At 50.3% G+C, this 23,536-nt stretch overlaps 1 protein-coding gene across 1 annotated transcript; it reads left to right on the forward strand.

The window, feature by feature from the left end:
• The first annotated feature begins 531 nt into the window (after positions 1–531).
• Positions 532–4,529, forward strand: Btg2 (BTG anti-proliferation factor 2). The gene is made up of 2 exons (XM_004625376.2): positions 532–750; positions 2,090–4,529. The coding sequence occupies exons 1-2, from the start codon at positions 609–611 to the stop codon at positions 2,422–2,424; spliced, it is 477 nt and encodes a 158-aa protein (XP_004625433.1). The 5' UTR covers positions 532–608; the 3' UTR covers positions 2,425–4,529.
• Positions 4,530–23,536: the final 19,007 nt, after the last annotated feature.

Genomic DNA, 23,536 nt, shown 5'->3' on the forward strand with positions numbered 1-23,536 from the left:
ACTCCCAAAGGCTCAGGAGCTACCATTCAGTGTAGCTTGAAAAAGCGACAACAAGGTGCCGAAGCGTCGGGTTTATGGCTCCCACCGGCTGAGGGAGGAAGCGCTGTGGGAGTCAGAGAAGACTACTGCGGGGAGGCGGCGCCCGCAAAGGCTTCTTGGAGGAGGTGGCTTTTAGCTCTGGCCCGGACCGGCGGCGAGGCGAGGTCCGGGCACGCCCCGCACCGCGCGCCCAGCCAGCTTCCTCCGACACCAGCGCCCCGCCCCTCCCGCAGCGCACTTTCCCCGCCCGCTTCCCGCGAGCTGTCCAGCAGAACGCGGGTTCCCAGCACTGACGTCAGTGAGATATGACCTCAGCGCCGGGGAGGCGGGGGCGGGCGCGGGGGCGGGCGCGGGCACGAGGGGGGCGGGGCGGGGCGACGATGTCCCCGCCCACATCCGCTGGCTGCGTCCAATGGGCGCCGCCGCCGGCTCTCCCGCCCCCGCAGACAGTATGAAAGGCAGCGCTGGGAAAAGCCCGGGCAGAGCCCTGAGAGGCGCCTAGGCTAGCGGGTGTTGGCCAGTAACGACAGTGCAAGGCGAGCTGCTCCACTGTAATCCACGAGCGAGTCATGAGCCACGGGAAGAGAACCGATATGCTCCCAGAGATCGCCGCCGCAGTGGGGTTCCTCTCCAGCCTCCTGAGGACCCGGGGCTGCGTGAGTGAGCAGCGACTTAAGGTTTTCAGCGGTGCGCTCCAGGAGGCACTAACAGGTGAGCGCGCTGCTTTGGGAGCCGCCAACTCACACTCTCCTTGCTTCGGGCGTCTTTATCCCCCTTGGGTCTCCCAAGGGAGGTGCTCCCGGATTCGATGGCCCTCCTCGGACTCCCGGGACACATTGTTCCATCCCCTGGGGCAGCTCCCATTCCTCAGTGCTTGATCGGGTCTCTGCTCTCCGGCGCAGACTCCACTTTGTGTTACCAAGAACCCAGCGTAGACTCCGGAAGAGGGTTTGCTTGCGGGTCTGAGTGCCGGCTCAAGTTCGTGCCTGGACCCTTGAGACCTCGAGACCCTCGCGGGATGCTACAGGCTTCCCAGCCGTCTGGAATCTATATGAGTAGCTGAGTCTTCTGAACGCCTTGGAAGCCTATCCGTGGTTCACCCGGCCGATTGCCTGCCCATTCCAAGCTGGAATACAGGCCCCTGTGTATTTGTTCATTTTGGTCCCTCTTAGCCATCTGCCAGCTATTGTGGTACAGAAGAGAGCCTAACTGTGCAGCCTGTGTGTATGTGTGTTGGGGAGGTGGGGCTTGAGACGGGGAGCGTGACCAGAGATAAGAGACGGGCAGGCTGGTTGGGGAGAGACCTATCTCCCAGCTGTTCCTAGCGGCAGCCGTCTGGGGCGGTGATAGCCATCTCTGAACGCAGGCACAGATCCAGCCTTGGGAGGAGCAACAGCTGTTTCATCAAAACAACCCATTTGTTGTCCCTTGGCCACTGCTAAGAATCTTAGGCTCTTCTAAGTGAGGCAGGGGGCCCACTGGGGACAGGGTGGAAGGCCTGGTGACTTGCTATGGACCCGATGGTGTTGGCAGCCTTCCTGACTTTGTGGGCCAGAAAGATGGCTCAGTAGAATAAGTGCTTCCCTGGCAAGTGCAAGGGCCTGTGTTCAATCCCTAGTTCTGAAAAAAAAAAAAAAAAGAAAGAAAAGAAAAAGAAAAAAGAAACTTCAGCTCACAGATCTCCAGAGGCCCTGCCTGGACATGCCAGCCCTGGGGCACGCCCTTCCCTCCTTAAACTGGGGGATGTGCCAAAAGAAATCCAGTTGGCCACTTGAGAGTACCATACTGCGGAGCTCTGACACCCTCTTTCCACACACACACACACACACACACACACACCCTCTCTGACCTGGGAGGGGCCAAGGAGTTTCTTTAGCTCCCATAAATTCTTTTTCTGCTAATTGGTTTTAGAAGGGTCCAGGTAGAACTATTACTTTCTTTACCTAAATTCATTAGGCTCCTTCCTCTGCTTCACCCTCACTCCATTGTTGTGATTACATCCATGGTCTGGCTCTTCTTAACTGGCATGTCCCCATTTTTGCCTCCACAGAGCACTACAGACACCACTGGTTTCCAGAAAAGCCATCCAAGGGCTCTGGCTACCGCTGCATCCGCATCAACCACAAGATGGACCCCATCATCAGCAAAGTGGCCAGCCAGATTGGACTCAGCCAACCCCAGCTACACTGGCTGCTGCCCAGTGAGCTGACCCTGTGGGTGGACCCCTATGAGGTGTCCTACCGCATCGGCGAGGATGGTTCCATCTGTGTCCTGTATGAGGAAGCTCCAGTGGCCACGTCCTGTGGGCTCCTCACCTGTAAGAACCAAATCATGCTGGGCAGGAGCAGCCCCTCGAAGAACTACGTGATGGCTGTCTCCAGCTAGACTCCCACGTCCCCACCCTGACACTCTACTGTACTCATTCAGCTGTGACAACAGGCCACTGCATACCTCAACCTGGGGAACTGTATTTTTAAATGAAGAGCTATTTATATATATTATTTTTTTTAAGAAAAGAGGAGAAAAAAACCAAAAGTTGTTTTTTTTTTTTTTTTTCAAAGAAAAAAATCTTTAAAGGGAGCTGCTCAGAAGCGGCTACCCCAGGTGCCTTTGGAGAGAACTGTTGTTGTGCACGTGAGTCTGTGAGCCAGTGTCCGCTGTGGAAGGGGATTGGCCAAGCCAGGGTGCTGGAGAAGGTTGGCCAATACCCCAGGTGAGGCTAGCAACTGTGAATGAGACGTCAGGATCTGCCCTGGGTGAGGGGAGAGTTCTGACTCTCCTAGCTGTGTGGTGAGCTTGCCAGGCTCCTCTCTTATTCAGGGGTGTTTATTCCTGAACTTCAGTAATACTATGTTGCCTAATCTTTTATTTTTCTGATGAGATCTTAGGCAGAGTGAAAAGGCCTCTTACTCCTTCTGTTCTAAACAGCTTTTCTTGAAATCATGATTGAGTTTCTAATTCTACCCTCAGGGGCCTGTAGAAGTTGCTTCCTGGCCAGGAATCTGAAGCTTTTGGGGAGAGAGGGTGTTAAGGCAGGGGTTGGAGGTGTTTGGTGTTGGGGGTGGAAGAGAACTTGGGGCATGAAAACTTCACTTTGCTGCATGCTGCTTTGTGTGTCTGTGTGGCGAATAATTTGGGGATGATTTGCAATGGAATTTTGGGATCCAAAGAGTTTCCACTGGGGATATTTGTTGGCCAACATGCTTCTTTTTGGAACCACATGAAAGTCCTGGTGCTGCTACTATTCCTTTGAGAGGTGGCTCAAAAGCTACAAGGAACTCCAGGTCTTTCATTACTGCCTTCTTTGCAAAAGCACAATACTCCTTTCTCCTCTCCTCCCTCTCCCCTCTGGTTGGGTTTTCTAAGACAAGAGTTCTCAATCACTGTGCAATAGACCCCCAGGGTCCCTGGAGGCTCTGGAGAAGAACTGGCTCCCAGCACCTGCTAGTGATGGGTGGGGTTAGAGACCCAACTCTCCTGCCCTCCTTGGAGACTGTAACCAGGAGTTCTTCCTGGGCCAAAGAGGAGCGAGTGTCTGTGCTCTGCAGGACTACCTGGTATTCTTGTGGGGCTAACAATAAAAGCCAAATCTCCGGCACTGTTTTTTTCTCCCAGGTGCTTAGAGCACGTATGGGAGAGCTTGCTGTCCCTCTCACTAAAACCCAGAAGTATCTGTAAGTCTTGTGCAATATTTAATGTCCTGGACTGGGGAAGATAGAAAACTATGCTGGGAAGATGATCCCTTTCCTTCAGTTTCTCAGTGACATTAATGTGGGGCCCTCAGATGGCCTCGAGTCTCCAAAACTGAATCACCTTAAGAAGGACAGAGCTAGAGAATCTGGTCATGCTGGCTTCCCTATCGTGGTCTCTTAGTGAGGACTACACACACACACACACACACACACACACACACACACACACACTGTACCCCAAGTTGCCCTCCCTTACCTACTGCCAGTCTCCTCTGGATTTCCAAACTACTCAGTTTTGACTCAAAGGTGCTATTTACCAAACACTCCCTTGCCTCCTCCTGCCCTTCCACCCCTGGCTTTCTGCTGCCTTCCCCTACCCTGCTTCCAGCCTTTATTGCTTTAATGTTGACTGGGCCCACTGTCCAGGCACTGTTCTCCGGCCTGTGGGTTGAAAAAAAGCTGTGAATCACTGCGGATTGCTTTCCTGCCTCTCAGTCCACCAGCAAGCTCCTGACCTCGTAGAGCAGCCTGGTGACCTCATGCTTAATCTTCTCTCTTCTTGCTGATGTTCACTTTAAAAACAGCAAACCCCCCAGAGCTGGACTGTTGAGCAGGCCTGTCTCTCCATTAAGTAAAAGTAAATAATAGTACGTTTGTAAGCTATTCTGACAGGAAGGATAAAGGTTACTAATTGTATAATAGTGTTTTTATATGGAAGATTGTACAGCTTTATGGATAAATGTATACTTTTTTTGTTACTTTAATAAAAATGTAGCAGATGAAATCTGGTGGAGAGAAGGTCAAATTTCCTGTTTATTTTGCTGTATTCCTCTTCAGCTGCATTCAGGCAGCCTGCACTATGTAGATGGTAGAAGCGATAAACCTAGGTATCTGGCAGGTGGCATCCAAGCACCTGGCATTCCCTGAGAAGTCCCTGACAAACTGCTGCAAGTAACCGGCTTCTAGTCTATTCCTGCATCCTCACGGCTCTATCATAGGCATCTGCCTCTTCATTGCCCTTGGTTCTACTCATTCAGCAGACATGTACATGTACATCTGGCTCTCTGGATCCATGAGTTACATGCCCACAGGTGCAACCAACCACTGCTTAAAATTGTTCAGAAAAAAGAATTCAAGAAAACCTCAACAAGCAAAGCTTGAAGTGAGCCACCTGGTGAGCATGCTGCGGAACCCGTGTGCATGCTGCAGAACCAGCCCAGTACTGCGCAGCGGGCCCTCCAGCCTGTGTTGCTCAAGCAGTTCATGGAGTTGGGCCTACAGTGGTTGCATCTAAAGTACACATGTGCAGGCCTTTTCCCCTGTCATCCTCTAAACAATAAGTCTTAGCTATTTATATAGTGTTTACCTTGTGTTAGGTATGAGTAGCCTAGAGGTGAACTGAAAGTACATGGAAATATAAGTAGGTTAAATGCAAATACCGGGCACCATCTACAGAAGAGACTTGAACGTTCAGAGGTCTTGGCATATACATGTGGTCTTGGAACCAATTCCCCATGACTATGGAGACAATTTTTTTTCCCCTTTGCCAGGGAAGCGCTTATTCTGCTGAGCTATCTCCCCAGCCCCAAGACAATTATTTTTAGTAAGTGCTAGTCACTGGAAATAATTGAAAATGATTTAAGACATAGCCTGTCTCACAGGTCCACAGTAGTGGACAAGCTAATGGGGTCTTCTTAGGTTAGGGTGAGGTGGTTTGTAGTTCTAGTAAAGGAAGGTTCTCTCCTTGTGCTACTTGCCAACCTCATGTTAGACAGCCATGCCCTGGGGCCTGATGTGTGGCTGAATGCCATCCCCCCAAAGGAGCTAAAGAGCAGCTTCTCCGACATCACATGCTGGTGTGAGAGCCAAAGGTCTGTTATTGTATGCATGAGGACCTATGCAAGGAAATAGGAACCATCCCTCATCCCTGACTTGGATTCTTCCCGTAAGGTTTTGTTTTGTTTTGTTTTGTTTTTGCAGAACCGGGGATTGAACTCAGGCCCTTGCGCTTGCCAGGGAAGCGGTTATTCCACTGAACCATCTCCCCAGCTCCTCCATAAGGTTTTGACAGGTGCACAGTTCCCACTGAGATCACACGCAGGTTTTTTATCTAGGTTGAGTTTTTTTCATGGTAAGAGGTGGCTGTATTTAAATTTTACTATTGTTATTTTTGAGACAGGTCTTGCTATGTAGCCCAGGATGACCTTGACTTCATGACAGTCCTGCCTCAGTCTCGTGAGTGCTGGGCTTAGAGGTATGCACCATCATGCCTGATAAAGCCAAAAACCAAGAGCAGTGGTAAATGCCTATAGACCTAGCATTCCTGGGAGGCTGAGGTAGTGTTTAAATTTTAAGCATTTCTATTTACTACTTTGGCATCTCCCTCCTCATTTAATAACTTTTTTTTTTTTTTTTTTTTGCAGTACCAGGGATTGAACTCGGGACCTCATGCATGCCAGGCAGGTGCTTAGGCCACTGAGCTGTCTCTCCAACCTAATAACTTTCAAAAGCAAACATGCAGTATATTCTAAGTGCTACATCACAAGTAGACCAGGGAAGCTGTGTGATGTGTTTGTACTGGGTGAGAAGGGTAGGGGAAGCTAGAACCAGTGATAGAGGAGGTCTGGGAATTATATCATAAATAGAATTGGGTGTTGGGATTTGTATTGGGTACGTGTATTAAGGGATTGTAATTGATAGGAATAGTCCCATTTTCATTTATAGTTTCTAATTCAAATAGTCTAGACACATAAAAAGACTGGCTTTTTTGGATTTAAAGACAGGTCTAGAAATTTTTGCCAATTTTCTTATGCTATGCTGTGAGAGTTCAGGTCAAAGCCAGCATCTCACATTGGAGATACAGGTCAGTGGCACATCACCTACCTGGTAAGTGTAAAAGTTCTGTTCCCAGTATCTCCCCCCTAAAAACGCTATCAACTTTTATGAAATGATACTTGATTTTTGCACAAGGAACCTGAACTAAGACAAATTTCAAGAACTCCTTTTTTTTTTTTTTTATGGTGGTATCAGGGATTGAACTCAGGACCTTGCACTTGCCAGGCAGAAGCTTATTCTGCTGAGCTTTCTCCCCAGCTGCTATCAACTTTTAGATTCCTGCTTCCTGCCAGCCTCCACGCACAGAAGGACATCTCATATCTCATTGTGAGCCAGGCACCTGAACCTCAGGGAAGGCAGAAGGACATGTCCCTGTCCTGTGTCTTCAAGCCAGGGACAGTACAGAATGGCGGGTTTGTCTTGGGGTTGCTCCAGGTGCTTGCTAGACTAACCATTTCTCAGCTTAAACACAGAGATTCTGGATTCAATTAAGGAGCTGTTTGTTTCTAGACCTGGCCAGCAAGTGTGGGAGCAGAGAGTTCCACACCCAGGAGCAAGGCATCCACTGTTCCCTTCTGTTTCCAGGTTCCCCAGGGTGCACAGGCCCAGCCTGGAGACCTGTGCTGTTGGCTGCTGGACATGATAACGTGCCTCACCAGAGTGTAGACGATGCCCTGGCTGCTGAAGATTAAGTGGCCATCCTGGTTCCTGATAAGGAGTTTCGGGTGGGGGAGTCCTTAACACTGCAACAAACAAGTCCCAGGAGGAAGAAGCCACTTCTGTGGGGCTGGCATCGGCTTCCACAGCAGCCTTTGCTAAGGAAAGATAGTGAGGACTCAAGTGTCCTGCCCTGTTGGCCAGCGCTGCATCCCTGGCCACGCCAGGAGCAGCACCGTGGAGGGGCTCCAGGCTGGGAGGGAGAACTCATGGGCTTCTTATTCCCCAAACTAGCCGGTGTGAGTTCCAAGGAGCCCCTCAGCTTTTCCTGGCTTGGAAATCAGGAGGGTGGTTTAAATGACCTCTGTTCCTTGCCTCAGCTTTTGATTCTAAATTATCCTCATTATCCTGGCAATCACTGGAGGGCAAATTAGCACCATTATTATCATTCTTTTCAATTAGTTGAACTGAAAGGTCATTTGGACTGGAAAATGGAGTAAGTAGCAACCTGCTCTTGCTTGGGCCTGACTCCTGCTGGCTGAGGTCTCCATGTCCAAGCACAGAGAGGACGCCCTCAAGGAGGCCAGGAGCTCAGGGTCTGGTGCCAGGGTCTGGACCCTGGGGAGGTCTAATCTGCTCTGTCACCTACCTACTGGCGGTGCAACCTGATTGTTGAAGTTACCAGTCAGGACTCGATTTCCACAGAAATAAAATAGGGCTGAGAATGAAACCCATTTTATGATGTTGTTACAGAGATGCAGTGAGGTCCATAAACCACTTAGACTAAGCCCTAGTACACTGAAGTACTCAGTAAATGAAAGTGTTGCTCTGGGTAGCTGGGATCATCATCTCTTAAGGGCTCTGAACCAGTTTTCAGATGAAGGATGCTAGCACGCTGAAAATGGAACACATTATAAAGTAATAATGCTAGTTCAGTGCTAGAAAGCGTGCTTAGCAGGTGTAAGCTTGGGTTCCATGTCCAGCACTAAAATGAATAAAAGTACCAACTAGAACCTTCAGGAACGATTATGTCAAACTCCCTCAAAGAAGCCTGCAGTCTGGTCTCTCCCCTAGCAAGATGAATCCCAATCGTTTGTTTTAGAATCTTCATAACACAAAAGCCCTGGCTGATAGTAGGCATTTTATTTTATTATTATTTTTTTTAACATATTTGAGATCATTGTGGTTTTGTTTGTTTGTTTTTTGGTACTGTGGATTGAACTCGGGAGCTTGAGCTTGCCAGACCAGTGCTTAGGCCACTGAACTATCTCCGTAGCCTGTTGTAGGTATTTGGTACAGGGTCTCACTAGGAAGCTCAGATTCAGTGATCCTCCCATTTTCAGCCTCCCTGGTGCTGGGATTAGGTCTCAGTGGCCTGCTCAGCGCACTTGGGACGGGGACGGTACAGCATGTGGTGTTGGGGATCAAACCCAGTCCCTGCACTTGCCAGGCAGGCACTTAGTTCCCCGAGCTATCTCGCCAGCCCTCATAGTAGGCATTTTATAAGTACCTACTAAGAGAACAGTTGTTAACTGAAGGGACTTGTGGCTGACCTCTGTCATTCTTGTGGAAAAGTACAGTGCCCTTGCTAGACACCTGACCTCCTTGGCTCTGCAGTCTGTTTGTGGATGAATACCAGACTGGATTACGTGCTCATTCACACGGAAAATGGGTGGGGAGTGGGGCTTTCCAAGAGCAGCTCTCCTGACCTCCATTCCTAGGGTCTGTGGACTCACTCCCACGTGCTCGCCCTTTCCAGAACAGGGAAACCAAGAAGGGCAAGCCTGAGCTCCCTGGTTGCCTCTCCACACCGTTTCTTTGCAGAGCTGGCAGGAAACACATTGGAGTTTGGCCAAAGAGGCTGTCAGGGTCCTTGATAATAATCCTGTACAATTTTACACAAAACTGTTCCCTAGATGTGGATCCAATTGTTTTCTCTGCTTTAAGAACTGAACCCAGGGCCACAAAACAAAAAGGAAACAAAACCAAGAATGATTTGGCACTCCCCAGCAGCTCCAAGTCTCTTGGTTCCCAGTAAGAACCTGGCTGCACAACTCCCTACACCCAGTCCCACAAACAAGGGCGGGCCTCAATCCAACCCTTGTCCAGTAAACCGGACAGGCTGCCTACAGCACATCAGATAAGGGGAGGTAATAGCTGGGCGGGTTGCGGTGAGAACTAGTTTATTTTCTGAGGGAAGGGGCCCTTTACAGTTTGATGGGTAGCAGGCAGTAAAGCAGTGAGGACAGCTGGACAGAAGAAGGCATAAACCTAGAGGGAGTAGACACCCTACCTATAAAAAGCCTCTGCTCTTTTTTCATGGGACACAGTGAGAAGAGATACTGGGAGTTTTGAAGTGAACTGGAAATGTAAACTTCTTTTCTTTCATCTCCCAGATTTTAATGATGGCAACCAAGTGCTCAGCATCTGTGTTGGTGATTTTGGAGTGCACACCTGAACAGCCCCTATTGTGTGATCTGGGACACACCACAAACCGGGCTGCAGGGGCTTCTGCCCTGCCCCAGCGCTACCAGTCTGCTGAGTGGCAGCTGTTCTGACTGAGCTGCTTGGAAGACTCATTCTAGCTATTCCTTTTTTTTTTTTTTAGACAGAAATTATTTTTATTCATTTGCACTTAGACAAGCCCAACCAGTCAAGTCCAACCCAATTGTCAGGGTCCAGCTGTGATGTGTACAAGACATCTTTCTACAAATTTAGTCCATCCCTATTGGGCTCCAGGTTTGTGATTCTGGCTATTCCTAATGGAACGCAGGGCGCTGAGGCAGCCTCTGCTTCCCCCTCACCCCCATGCATTAGACAAGCAGTAGCTCTCCCCTTACTCAAAGGATGTCAGCGCCTGTTCCGCCCACTGACCTCTGGCTGGCCAAGTCCTTAGTTGCCACTTCAGAACACTGCTTGCAGGCAATCTTTCAGGCATGCCTCCCTGCACAGCCTGGGATACAGAGGCCCCTTGAATTCTGGTCTCTTCCTACTCTGTATAATAACGAATTTAAACCTGGGATATAGACCAGGGCATTGCCTCAGCAATGTCTGGTTTTTAGGAGGCATTACTAAACACTGCTCAATCGAATTAAAGTCCAGATTGCTTAGAATTGAGACAAGTAGATGAAGATCAGATGTGGAAGAAACAAAATTGAGTCCACTTAGTATTGGCCAGTGTGTTCCATCTTAAATTAGCTGAGTTTTCTGGGTACCTGGGATTCCTCCTCTTCCTCTTCCGTTTCCTCCTCCTCTTGCCTCTTTCTTTCTTTCTTTCTTTCTTTCTTTCTTTCTTTCTTTCTTTTTTTTTTATGGGAGTCTTGCTATGTTTTTTTTTTTTTTTTTTTGTGGTACTGGGGATTGAACTCAGGACCTTGAGCTTGCCAAGCAAGCACTTATTCTACTGAGCTATCTCCCCAGCCCCTTTGTTTTGTTTTGTTGGAACCAAGGATTGAACTCACGCTATGTTGTTAAGGTTGGACTTGACGTCTGTAGCCCATGCTGGCCTGTGGTAACCCTCCTGCCTCAGCTTCCCAAGTACTGGTATCATAAACATATATGCCCACATGAAGCTACAGATTGTACCTTCTTAGGAAAATTTAGCCCTAGGCCAAGTATAGTGGAGAATGTCTGTAATCCCAGCACTCTGGGAGGCTGAGGCAGGAGGATCACAAGTTTGAGCTCAGCCTGGGTAAGTTAGACTCTGTCTTTAAATATAAAAATAAAAGATGGCTAGAGATACAGTCTAGTGCAGAAGTCCTGGGTTCAACCCCTAATACCACAAAAAGAAAAGCTACATAAATTTAATGTTTTCAATCTTGTAGGTTCTCAGGACTTTAGAATTTAGAGGGGTGGCCACACTTTAAATCGTAACTGGAGAGAGACTTAGTTTTCAGTTAACTAAGCGGCTTTATCCAGAAGGAAATCAGCTGGAGAGAAGAGGCTGGCTGTGGCAGGGAAGGACTCTGGCCATGGTGGGTAGAGGTGGGAAAAGCCTGTCCCCAGTAGCCTTGCCCCCTGACCCCAGCAGCCTTCCCTCCTGACCTGGATGTAGAGGCCACCTGCAGGGCAGTGGAAACAGCACTGGACACAGAAGTTGAGAAAGGGGGCCTGGCTTCCAGGTTGAGGATAACTAGTAACCCAGTAGATGTATGTGAGATGTTGCACTAGTCCTCCCCTGGTTCTGAGCCTCAGTTTTCTCATTTGAAAACCGAGTCATTTGTGTTAAATCATCTCTCTCCCTTCCATTTTCATTTCCAGGCGGAATAAAAATAAAAAAATCTGATACTTTGGTTCCATTGCTGGCTTGATCTTCCTCCAACACACTCAACATACTACAAGAACCTCCTCTGTGCTCTCCCTGACCCACCTCCTACCTGGGTAGCAAGTTGGGACAACCACAAACCCCATTTTCATCACATTGTTCCCTGTGTGCTGTCTTCTCCCATCCCAATCCCCTAAGATGGGAACCCAGGACGCTCCCAATCTTCCCAACGCCGTGCAACAGCCAAACTACCTCGTCAAGTTCTGTCCTGGCACTTTCCTTTGCACCCTGCCTACGTTTCCTGCCTCTTCTCTGGGGGGAGCATGGCACCGAGCCACTTCCGGTGGGCCCTTCCTTAGCACTGAGCATCCACTGCTGCCAGGCCCTCTGCCCAGTGTCTTGCACTTGCCATCTTTAATGTAACCCCTGCAAGCACACAGAGAGACTGTGACCTCATATCCACAGATGAAGAAAGCAAAACACCAGTGACCACACAGGTTTAAGCCTCGGGCTGTCTTTCTCCAGTCTGGGCTTCTTCCTTTTCCTGGTGTTTCTTTGAGATACCCTCTCTGAATATTTCCACTCTCCCCTTCATCCTTACACCAGGGATTTTGAACCTATATTCTTCTTCTTCTCCTTCTCCTTCTCCTTCTCCTTCTCCTTCTCCTTCTCCTTCTCCTTCTCCTTCTCCTTCTTCTTCTTTTTTTGCGGAACCAGGGATTGAACTCAGGCCCTTGCGCTTGCCAGGGAAGCGCTTATTCCACTGAGCCATCTCCCCAGCCCCTTGAACCTATATTCTTATCACTTAGGTTGCTTCATGTTGTATACACACAGTTTATTACTGTTCACACCTTTATAACAAAGCAGCGCATGTTGACGTCTGGTGGCTCTGTGCCTCCAGCTGTTGACCTATGTCTCCATAGAGTGATCCACTATCCTCTTTTTGTTCTCTGTCCCCGTGTGCTGGCCCACCAGTTGGTGCCAGTGGCCTCAATACACTGGTTGTTGAATGAAATCACCGATGGCTGAGTCCATGGGAAGCTCCGAGCCAAGGACACCCCACCCTCCCACTCTGGATCGAAAAGGCAAACTGTCTTATTCAGGAGTTTCCCAAGACAGGGAGAAGGAGCCTGGGAGCTGAGCTGCCTGTGTCTATACTTCCCAGTGCATGGTCTACACCCTAGCTGGCACAATCTGGCCTTCACTGACCCCTCTCCAGGAGGACTGAACCATGACACACGGAGATAATACACAGCAGACAGATATGGGAGGTGACCTAGGGGAGCAAGTTTGGAAATAGGTGGAAAATTATTTTTGGAATGAACTTTCACATAACCTGGACTGATGTAAGGACTGGATTTTCCTGCTTGGACCGTGAGTTTGAATATGCTTGGTTCAAACAGGGTCAAAATCTGTGGCTGAGGGTGGGGAGGCCAAGCCCTCTGAGGAGTGTCTGTATGGTCGTGCTTGTCCTGGGCTGGGAAAGCTGGTGCCGCAGAGGGATGGACCGCTGGGGGAGGGGCGCAGAGCTCTACACTTGAGCAACTCAGCTGTTGTTCTCAGCAGCTGCTGGATGCTGAGAGCAGTGTAATTAAGGGCCACCCCCTCCCCCAGCCCCTCTTGGGCCTAACTACTCCCCGCAAACCCCTCTCTTCTCTCAGGCAGCGTCCCTTGCCAGCTGCCCTCCCCTCCAGGTGTTTCCTGTACCCACTGTATTTGCTGGCTGGGTGGTGCAGGGCGGGAGACACAGTCTGCTCTGGCTTCCTGTTAGCCAATGGCAGAGGGTGTGGGGGAGGCCAACACTCTTGTATCTGGGGAGAAGGACCACAAGAAGCAGCTGCCTCCTGACACCTGCCCCTTGGGAGCACAAAAACAGTACCAGGCTGAGGCTTTCTGGGCACAGCGGTGGCAGCTGCTGGCTCAGGCTGGAGAGGTCACTTCATGAATGAAATGTCTAAAAGCTTCCAAACTCCACTTCTGTCCGGGGGATAAGGGAAGGGCCAGGGCCTAAAGTATGGGTGCCCCTAAGACCTCAAGGCAAAGGCGTGGCCACTATGAACTCTGATCTGAAGCCCAGGTTTGGCTGAATCCCTCACCACAGCCTCCCTCTATGTTATGGGTAGCTTCCCAAGCCATGGCTGAGAGTGGCAGGGAGAGCACCCCAATCCTGTTTCCTCAACTCAGACCTGTAGCAGCTGCATGCTCCCATCTTCCCCAGGCCATAGCCTCCTAGGCCCTCATCAGCTTGAAGCAGCCATGAGCAGTCACGCATTCTCCCCAGTCACTCTTAGAGGTAGGCAGGGCAACATTTTTGGCTCTAGTGTCTCTATTTGAGTTGAATTGGTGCACTTACCTGCATGACCATTTCATTTATGTCTGTCTCTCTGCTGGGCTTTTGACTCCCAAGGACTAGGGCTGTGTTGTTTTACTTTTGGGGTTTGGTCCTGGGAATTGAACCTAGAACCTTTGCATTGAGCTATCTCCCTGACCAAGAGTTCCACCAAGTCATTACTTTGCCCAGGCTGGGTTCAAACTTTTGATCCTCCTGCCTCAGCCTCCCAGAGTAGTGGGATTACAGGTGTACAGCCTGGCTTGAGGTTTGGTGTTTGGTGTTCTTTTGTATCCTCAGGGTTTTCAGGTCTGGTTGAGGCCCTGGCATATCGTGGGCTTTCAACAATGATAGGATTGAATTCCGGGAATGGTGTTTCACTCTTTTCCTGTCTGTGTCTGGGACGGGTGGATAGAGCAAAATAAGAACAGATGACAGTGAGCAGCTGGCATGGCCTTCACCTTGTGAATCCTCAGGCAACCCTGTAGGGTTGATGTTGTTGCTACATTTGCTCCATAGGTGAGCAAACCAAGATTCAGCTCAAGTGAATTACCTGCAGGCATGGTGCTAGTAAGTGGCAGTCAGGAGGAGCTCAAGAAAACAAAAACCAGCAGAACAATTCAGGCAGAATGGAACCCAGGATTTCTTCTGTTTGTCCTGTTACTCTCAGCCCTCCGGTGTCTGAATTCCAGGAACTTTACAGCAAGCCATAGTTCAGCTTGTAACCTACTGTGTAAAAGATAAGCTGTCTGATTCTCTCCTCTGTAAAATCATTTATTTGCCATTCATTTTAGTCTTTAGTGATTAAAAAAAATAACAGGGCCGGGGAGATGGCTCAGTAGAATAAGTGCTTCCCAGGCAAGCGCAAGGGCCTGAGTTCAATTCCTGGTTCCGCAAAAACAAACAAAACGAACAAACAACCCCCCCCCAAAAAAAAACAGCAGGCAGTCACCCTCTCTCCCTCAGTCAGGTCTGTGGAGGGTCACCCTGGGCAGAGGGTCTAAGAGCTCATCCCTGACTCAGCATCGACTGCAGGGCCTGTAACTCACAGGTGCTGGTAGCGCAAGCTGAAGTGAGGACTCAGGCGCTGCAGTGGAGTCTTCCCTTTGCCCCTTTGCCTCTTTCCAGTTGGAGAAATCCCAATCTAGTTCAGCCCAATCAGCCAGACCTTCACCCTAATCAGGAATTTCAGCTGTTGATTTCCCAGCCCTGGTGCAAAACACAGGAACTGCTTGTGTTCATTGTGACCCATTTCCTTTTCAACCAGGCCTGCTCAGGGTGGAGGCTTAAGTCTCAGTAGCTTCACTTGTTTATACAAAAGGAAAATAATCTCCCTGTCATAGTTACTGTTTGACCAATAGGCTTCTCTGATGGTGCTTGGGGGTGGGTGAGTAGAGCTCTGATTGTGTCCTGGGATGAGATTTAAAGATGCCTAAGAGGATAGAACAGGATGTGAAGGCCCTTGTTATGATTATAGTGCCCTGAATGTGAGGGACTGATGTGAATCAGTGCTAGCCTTGAAGCAGGGCTACATCTGAGGTCTAACACAGGGCCACTTGAACGTGCAACTTGGAAAATTTTTTTATGATGTTGGGTTCTAGCCTTCTGTGAGCAGGCAGGCAATAAGTGTCCCTGAGTACAAGCCCTCTTGTGTGCAGAGATGAGACCTGTGAGAAGCACAGAGACGGGGGTGGCAGGGGAAAGAGAACAGGGATCAGTCCTCAGGGTGGTGCCATTCTAAAGGAGGTGACCAGATAATTACATATGAACACACCAGACTAAGAGACTGACTACACAGGATTAAATGCAGACTAATGGAATTACACAGAATGATGCATTATACATAAGTGCTCAGGTGGTTGCTGGACAGGTGGAAATGATCAGAGAGGGTGGGGTCAGTTTGAGTAAGGATTGGGAAAGAGATGTTTTGAGAAATGCCTTTGGAACAAACATATTTTACTATCTGATGTTAAAGAGAAGAAACTCAAACCAGATCTGTCCCTTGGCCAATGCAAACAAGCAGAGGTCAGGCAGGCAGGCAGAAGCAAAGGGCAGGCCAGTCAGGAAGTGTGTCAAGCAGCAAACACTGCTCTCTGTGTTCCTTTGAGCCCTCTGCTCTCCCAGGGCTCCCCCACCCACTGGCTCTTCAGCTCCTCAGCTGAAATTCTGCAGAAAGAGCCACTGAGGCGGGCAGCAAATCTGCTACACCTTTTTACTCTATTATGACATAGGGAATGGCTCTTTTTTAGTCTGCTATTTTCTTTTTTGTTTTTAGGTGCTGGAGATCATAGCCAAGTCTCACACATGCTAAGCAAGCAGTTGACTATCGAGCTTCATGAGCAACCCCCCTTTATTCTGAGTTTATCTGGGTCTCTTAGTATCTAACCCGGAGTCCCCAAAATCTCTTTATAAGCCAGGCTGGGCTGTTGTGGGAAGACAAAGGGAGAAGGAGACCATGGGTGTGAGATTCAGGAGACCAGCAGAAGGTACCAGCCGCAGCTCAGCCTCTGCTTCAACTTTTACACACAGAATGTTTCATTGCTTCAGACCTTTCTGGTCTCAGTCACCACATGAAATAGTAAATTCCAAGTATTTTGAAAAATGTACAAAGTGCCACCCCTGCTCCAACTGCTGTCTTGTACTGCCTGGGTGACATAGAGCCAAACGCCTTATCCTTGCCTAGCCTCTCCTGACTATTCTCCATTGTGCTTGATAGTGAGGGTGCTGGATGTTTTCACCCCAATCTTGGAAACCAGGACTCAACCAGCCCAGATGACTTGCGAAGAATTAAGCAACAAACAGATGGTAAGCCAAGGATGGACGCCTCAGACTTCTGGCCCACTCGTCACTAGCTTCATAGCGTCTGAGGGGACCACGGGATGACTGACAGAATCTCATTCTAGGGCAGGATTATTTAGCTGCACAATACCGGATCTGCTACTGTCATCCACCTGTCCCTGAGACTTTGTGGTTTGCACTTAACCTATTTCTGAAGGGGCAAAACAATGCCCAGTCAAGGATTTTCCCCGGTGGGCCACAAAACAAGAAAGCCCCAAACTGCTGCCTAGTGTGCTGCCCCTAACCAAGGTCCCCTTCCCAGGGGCCCTGGCTCTGCACAGAGCTGGCCAGAAGCCGAGGAGGAGCATGGGGGCAGATCTTCCCAAAAGAGGACAGATGGGCAAGCTGGCCCCAGCGCCAGCCCTTCCAGCCAGACGCCCCGCGTCGGTGCCCCTCACCTCCTGGCTGGCTGCGGCGCTCCCCTCCCCCACCCAGCCTTCGGCCTGCTCGGAGGAGCTGATCGGCTCCGGAGGGCCCAGGCCTTTCTCCTTTATTGCTGGAAGGAGGATGAAAGGAGGTCTGCAACTGGTGTGGGGCAACTGTTGCCATCTGTCTGGTGGGACGACACCAGGCAAGGGCCAACGCATTCACTCCTTCATGCTCCGCTGGGCTCTGGCCTTTTGTTGCCCGGGCTGGGGAGGGGGCTGCCGCGGGAAGCTGGGGGGTGGGGGGGAACGGCGCAAGGTGGGGGCGGAGGGAAGTGGGAGGCCACGGTTTTGTGTCTGGATCAAACTTTGCTCGAGTCAACGGGATCTTCTGCACGGGCCTGCCGGAGTCCCCGGGTACTCAGGTGATTGACAACCACGCCCTTTCCCATGTCACCCCTCTCCTGCCCTTCTGGTCCCACAGCTTCCAAGGTATAGAAGGGGCAATCCGGGCGCCTCCGCTGGCCCTTGGAGCTGTTGCCACCATCCTTGGTTCCATCCTTGGCCCCGTGCCTGGCGGACCTGGTGTCCATCTAGTCCACCCTGGCTTGGGAGAGCTGACATCCTACAACCCTGCCCTCCCCCTCCACTAATGGTTCGCAGAGCACAGTGCTTTCGTGTGTGTGTGTGTGTGTGTTTCTGCAGGCCTGGCAGGCAGGGGAGCAGGAGAAAAGGCCCATTAGCCGCTGCCTGGCAGCTGAGTCGGGAAAAGAATGGCGTTGAATAGGGACGATGTGGCTGGCAGCCCTCCAGCAGACTCCAGGGCTTTCAATAACACCCCAGGCCAGGGACTGCGGATCAGTGTGGGGGAGGCCTTGGGGCATTTAATTATTTAAAGGTCTCAATAAAAAGAGCTAAGTCCTGGGGGAAGGGAGGAGGACAGGCAGATGGTGTGTCCCACAAGCTGGGAAAGGGTGCATCCTGGGGGGAGATAGGGAGGGGCTGAGCTGCAGCCAGAGCTCCCCAGTAAGGGTGGGGCCTTGGGGGAGTTAAGTGAGCCCAGGCTGGCCCCCGGTTCTCAGCCTTGCTTCCACACCCTGCCCACTCCTTCCCGACTTCAGTGCTGGGTCTACCCCAGACCCCAGTCCACATTGGTAATGGAAAATGGAAAATAAAGCTGTGAAATTTAGGGCTACCTTTCATCTCGTCTGACACTAATGACTGCTCCAGGTGAACTCAGGTGACTAGGATACAAAGGAGTGGGAAGATTTTTTTTGTTGTTGTTTCTTTTTATTGTTGTTGTTTGTTTTTTGTCTTTTTGAGACAGGGTCTCACTGTACAGCTCAGGCTGGCCTTGAGCTCACTTTGTAGCCCAGGCTGGTCTCAAATTTGCCACAATACTCCTGCCTCAACCTTCACTTTTTTTTTTTTTAATTGTAAAATTCTCCCACACAAGACCTCATTTTATCTGATGTTTGCTTATTTGTGCAAGGCTGGAGATGAAACCCAAAGTCTTTTGAATGCTAAGCAAGTACACTACAACTAAGCCACATCGCAGCCCTGGTTTCATTTTTTTTTTTTTTTTTTTTTTTGGGTGGAACCAGGGATTGAACTCAGGCCCTTTCGCTTGCCAGGGAAGTGCTTATTCCACTGAGCCATCTCCCCGGCCCCCCTGGTTTCATTTTATGTGGTCACCCAGGGAGTTCTCTGGGAGTCGGGGAAGATCTGCTAGGGCAACCACTGTAGCCTTTTTCTAGATAATACTGTATGGAAAGCTGCGTTCTCAAAGATCAGATCTGGCCCCTGGGGTACTTCCAGCTTTGCCATAACAGCTGGTAAATTACTTTTCAATTCAGTGCCCCATTTTGTACCCACTCAATATTGTCGGGAGGACTGACAGGTACATGAGACACCTAGAAAGTTGCTGGCTCATAGCAAGAGCAGATTAACTGCTAAGTATTATGATTACGTTTACCAGATGTGGTGGGGGCATTTGTGTAGGGTACACAATGGATACAGAGACAGGGGATTGGGGATTGGGACTCGGGTATGAGGCCAGAGAAGGATTTTGCAAGGGTGTAGACTAGGCTCCGCTCTTTTTCCCATTTGGAACTGAGCTCTGGTTGGAAATGTGGTCTCTTGTTCTTTGCCCCCTTCCAGGGGCTTCTTACAAGGGGCGGGTAATTTAAATGTTTAAGGAAGCCGACAATTTCAGTTTCCTGCTTCCTGAGATCTTTTCCATTTTCTTAGGCCCTCTAAACCTGCACCAAAAGGTCCCTGGTTACTACTGGGGCATTGCTGTTCTCATTTCAGTCGGGCCTGCCTCAGACGTGTGAGGTGGGTGTGTCTGCACCTTCTTCCCAGAGCAGATCTCACTTCCTCCGATGCCCTGGGGTTGGGGGGTTGGAGGGGAAAACGCGAGGCCTCCCAGCTGGGCCAGCTGCCTGGAACAGACCTGCCCAGGCGAGGCGGGCGGCAGGGACGGGAGGGCAGGTTGGGGCAGCCAGGACGGGCAGGTGTCTGCTTCCCTCCCTCCCGGATATGGACCGGGGGCGGAGCCCTCGGCCACCCACCCACGTCTCTGTCTCCGCCAGAGTAGCTGGCCAGCACTTAGCGATGCGACAGAACACGCGGGCAAATCTGCTTTCCTCGCTCAGCAACAGCGCCCTTGCAGTAACCTTTACCATCTGGGGAAGCCCCGCCTTGGCAACAAGTTTCTGATTGGCTGAACCGGGGGCGGAGCGGACCAATCTAAGCTTCCCTCGACGGGGCGGAGTTTGACGCAGAATTAAAAAAAAAAAAGAAAAGTGGGGTTGGGCGCACCTAGGTGGCTTCTGAGCGCAGCTGGTCTACAGGTTGGGTGTGGGGAATGGGGCCTATGGGGCAGGGGACGGAAACGAGGCCCTGTGGTCAGTCACCCTCCCTCTTTGCGACCTGACCTACTGCCTGGCCGGCCCAGGCTTCCTAGGTTCTTGAATTTCTGACTCTTTTTCAGGGCTCTCCCAAGTGCTGGATTTGGGCTTTTCTTTCCCCGATGTTGTTAACTGGGCCCTCTTTGTTTTCTTCTTATCTATCTAGCTACCTGTCTATCATCTGTTGTACTGGGGAATGAACCCAGCCCTCCCACTGAGCTACATCCTCAGCCTTTTAATAATATTTGTATTTTGAGACTAGTGAGCTGGCGGTCTTCTAAAACCATTCCATAGTCACTGGCACCAGCCGCCTGCCCTCTACGGAGTATGCAGATTGTAGCTCAGTGACATAAGCGCCTGCCTGGCAAGCGCAAGGTCCTGGGTTCAATCCCCGGTACAACCAAAGTGTCTTGAATGTCTACGTCCTTCCACACTAGCACACACAAGTGTATGCAGCTAAAGATTCAAAGGTGACCAGGACTTGACTCCACCTTCTGCTATTTACTGGTTCTGTTACTAAAACAGCTACTTTACTTCTCTGATGGTCAATTTCCTCCTATGGAGGTGGGGAGGGGACTAATGATAGCAGGGTATAGTGGTGTACAGCTGTTCTCACAGCACTCTGGGAGGCTGAGGCAGGAGGACTGGGACTGGGAGTTGGAGTCCAGGCTGGGCCACTTAGACCCTATCTCAAATAAATAAGTGAATAAATGAGCAGCAAGCTAGGGATGTAGTTCAGTGTGCAGGCTCTGGGTTCAATTCCCTAGTACCACAAAACAAGCAAATGATAATAGCACCTACCCTCTGGCATCATTATGACAAAAAAACCTGGGTCATAATTGCCACATAAATGATGGTTTTATTTTAGATATCACTAACAAAAGAATTAGTATACCCTTTTCATATTTAGCCACAGCTGTTCTTGATTTGTTTTAACAAAAACACTAGTTTCTGAGGGTATTTAAAATTCCTGGGGCTGGTGAAATGGCTCAGTGGTCTAAAGCACCTACTTAGAACAAGCTTAGCAAAGTACAGGGACCGCAGTTCAATCCCCCAGCACCACATGCCAGCCAGCTGCGCCCCCTGGTGAGCTGAGCTGGCCACACACACACACACACACACACACACAAATAAAAAAATTAAAAAAAAATTCTTATTAGTGAAATAATTAGTATTTTCAGAATAAAATTTAGAATCAGCCTTCATCCTTGAGATGGATCAGACTTCTCAGCAAGATAGGATTTCTCTTTTTTTAAAAATTTTATTTATTTATTTATGTGTGTGTGTGTGTGTGTGTGGCCAGCTCAGCCCACCAGGGGGCGGGGCTGGCTGGCATGTGGTGCTGGGGGATTGAACCGCGGTCCCTGATGCTTTGCTAAGCTTGTTCTAAGTAGGTGCTTTAGACCACTGAGCCATCTCTCCAGCCCCTGTTTTGCTGTTTTTGAGGAAAGACCTTACTAAATTGTCAGGCTGGGCTCTCAAACTCTTGGTCCTCCTGCCTGAAGTCCTTTCTTCTCCCTGAGAGACTCAATCTCTTGCCTGCCTGAAGGCACCACACACTGGCACATAGACTTTCTTCAGTGAACAGAGTGGCCACTTGGTGCGCACAGTCCCTGGCATCTGCCCAGTTCTGCCACCTGCTTGGCTCTGCTGATATCTGAAGTGGTCCTTTGCTGATGTTGTGTGTTAGGAACAAATGCCATATCTGGGTGTGGTGGCCCACACCTGGTAGGCTGAAGCAGGAGGCTTACGAATTTGAGCCACACAGCAAGACCTCGTCTTAAAAAACTGTGACCAAAACTAAGGGAAAGCCATGATGTGCCTGGGTCAGGCCGATGGAACTGCATGGTGGGACAGGAAGGGAGCGGAGGAGCCGAGAAAGATGGGGTCAGTGGAACCTGTGAGGCCTGAGTGAATCAGTGGGGCCAAGCATTTCACCATGCTGGGTTTCAATCAGCATTTCTGTAAAGTGGCACGAACCATACCTGCTTCCCTACAATACTGATGTTTTAGAAAACAAACACAGAATTGGAAGCATTTTATAGTTTTTGAAACAAAAAGTGTGTGTGTGTGTGTGTGTGTGTGTGTGTGTGTATTTGTGTGTAATGGGCTATTAAATCCTTCTCATGATCCTTTTTTCACGGGCACAAAAGAATATGAGCCCGAAGGTGTTATAATCCTGAGTCCAGCTGTGTGCTACCTCTTGGGGACTATTTGGAGGAATTCCATGACATGGTTCCCACTCCTACAGCATTTATAGTCTCTGTTGCTGAACTAAGGCAGCACTGGAGTGGCTACTGAACTGCGTCTATCCCCGTGGCTCCCAGTCCGGCCTATCCCGGAGGGCGTGCCGGTCATGGGACCCTCAGCCAGCTGATGGCCGTGCCCCACCCTGGCCAGCACAGTTGGGGCCCAGCCCTTCACCTCTCCCTTTCTGTCCCTGGCAGAGGGCTGAGTCTCACAAAGCATCCTTGCCACGCTCAGGGGTCACCGCCTCCTGGCCTGTGTTCTGGGGCCAGCAGATGCTGGTGGCATTCCAGCGGCCTCCTTTCGCCTCGGATGTTGCCTTTCACTTGCGCTCGCGGAGGCACCTGCTCTGGATGCTCGCGAAAGGCATCAGAACCACGCGAGCCGGGGCAGCTGTTCCGCAGCGGACGCTGGGGGCGCTGTTGCCCTCGCCCTTCCTACATTGGGAAATAATGGCTCTACCAAACCTTCCTTTCCGATCGATCCGTCTCCGCAAGGCTACAGAGCCCAGGAACGGCGCGGGGTCCTGTCCTTTCCCCAGCGCACGGAGGGCTGGGCGCCCCTCGAGGACCCGCTGTTACACACCACCTTCCTGGGAGAGGAAGCGGCTCTGGGCCGGGGCACGTGACCCCTCGCTGCTGCCTGCCGGGTAGGCCGATCCAGCTCCAGGGTCCGGATTTGGGCTCCAGTCAGGGCCATCCCCAAAGGCGTTGCATGACCTCGGAGAAGTAAGAGAACAGTAATGGCCACCGTCTTTGAAAAAGAAATGGGCATTGCTGGTAAAATTAGGGTCAACGCCGAGGATGCCATCTCTCTCACCGCTCTCCAGAGCAGCTGTGGAAGTCCTCTTCAGGGGGTGGCTTTACAAGGTACCACCAGAAGTATGGTAAATGCTGCTGCCCAGTGCCACCCGACAGACAGGCAGCTCAAGAAAATGTGACCGCGTGTCCTCGTCCACCTCGGTCACCAGGTCCGTGTCCTGAGACATCTGGTTCTTCCCCAGCGTCAAAATGACCAAGAAAGGTACAAGTTTTGAGACGATGCCGGACATCTGGGCAACCACCCACTGCAGCTGGACTAATGACACCAGCGAGGGCTTCCAGAGCTGCTTCCGAAAGTGGCAAGAGTGATGGGATAGGTGTGCTTGAAGTGAGGGGGAGGTTTGTTTTTTCTTGGGGGGAAGGTGATGGCAATGTTGATGGCAACGTGTCTGTTACTGTAATACATTTTTAAACTAAGCACTGACTATTGTTTTATCATGCCTTGTGTATGTAGATGGTTCATCACTGAGTGTGATTTTGCTCCTCAGGGGATATTGGAAACAGTTTTGGGTTTGCACTGGAGTAGGAATGAGAGTA

Source organism: Octodon degus, unplaced genomic scaffold (assembly GCF_000260255.1).
Source record: "Octodon degus isolate 3935 unplaced genomic scaffold, OctDeg1.0 scaffold00009, whole genome shotgun sequence".
In the NCBI taxonomy this organism is placed as follows: domain Eukaryota; kingdom Metazoa; phylum Chordata; class Mammalia; order Rodentia; family Octodontidae; genus Octodon; species Octodon degus.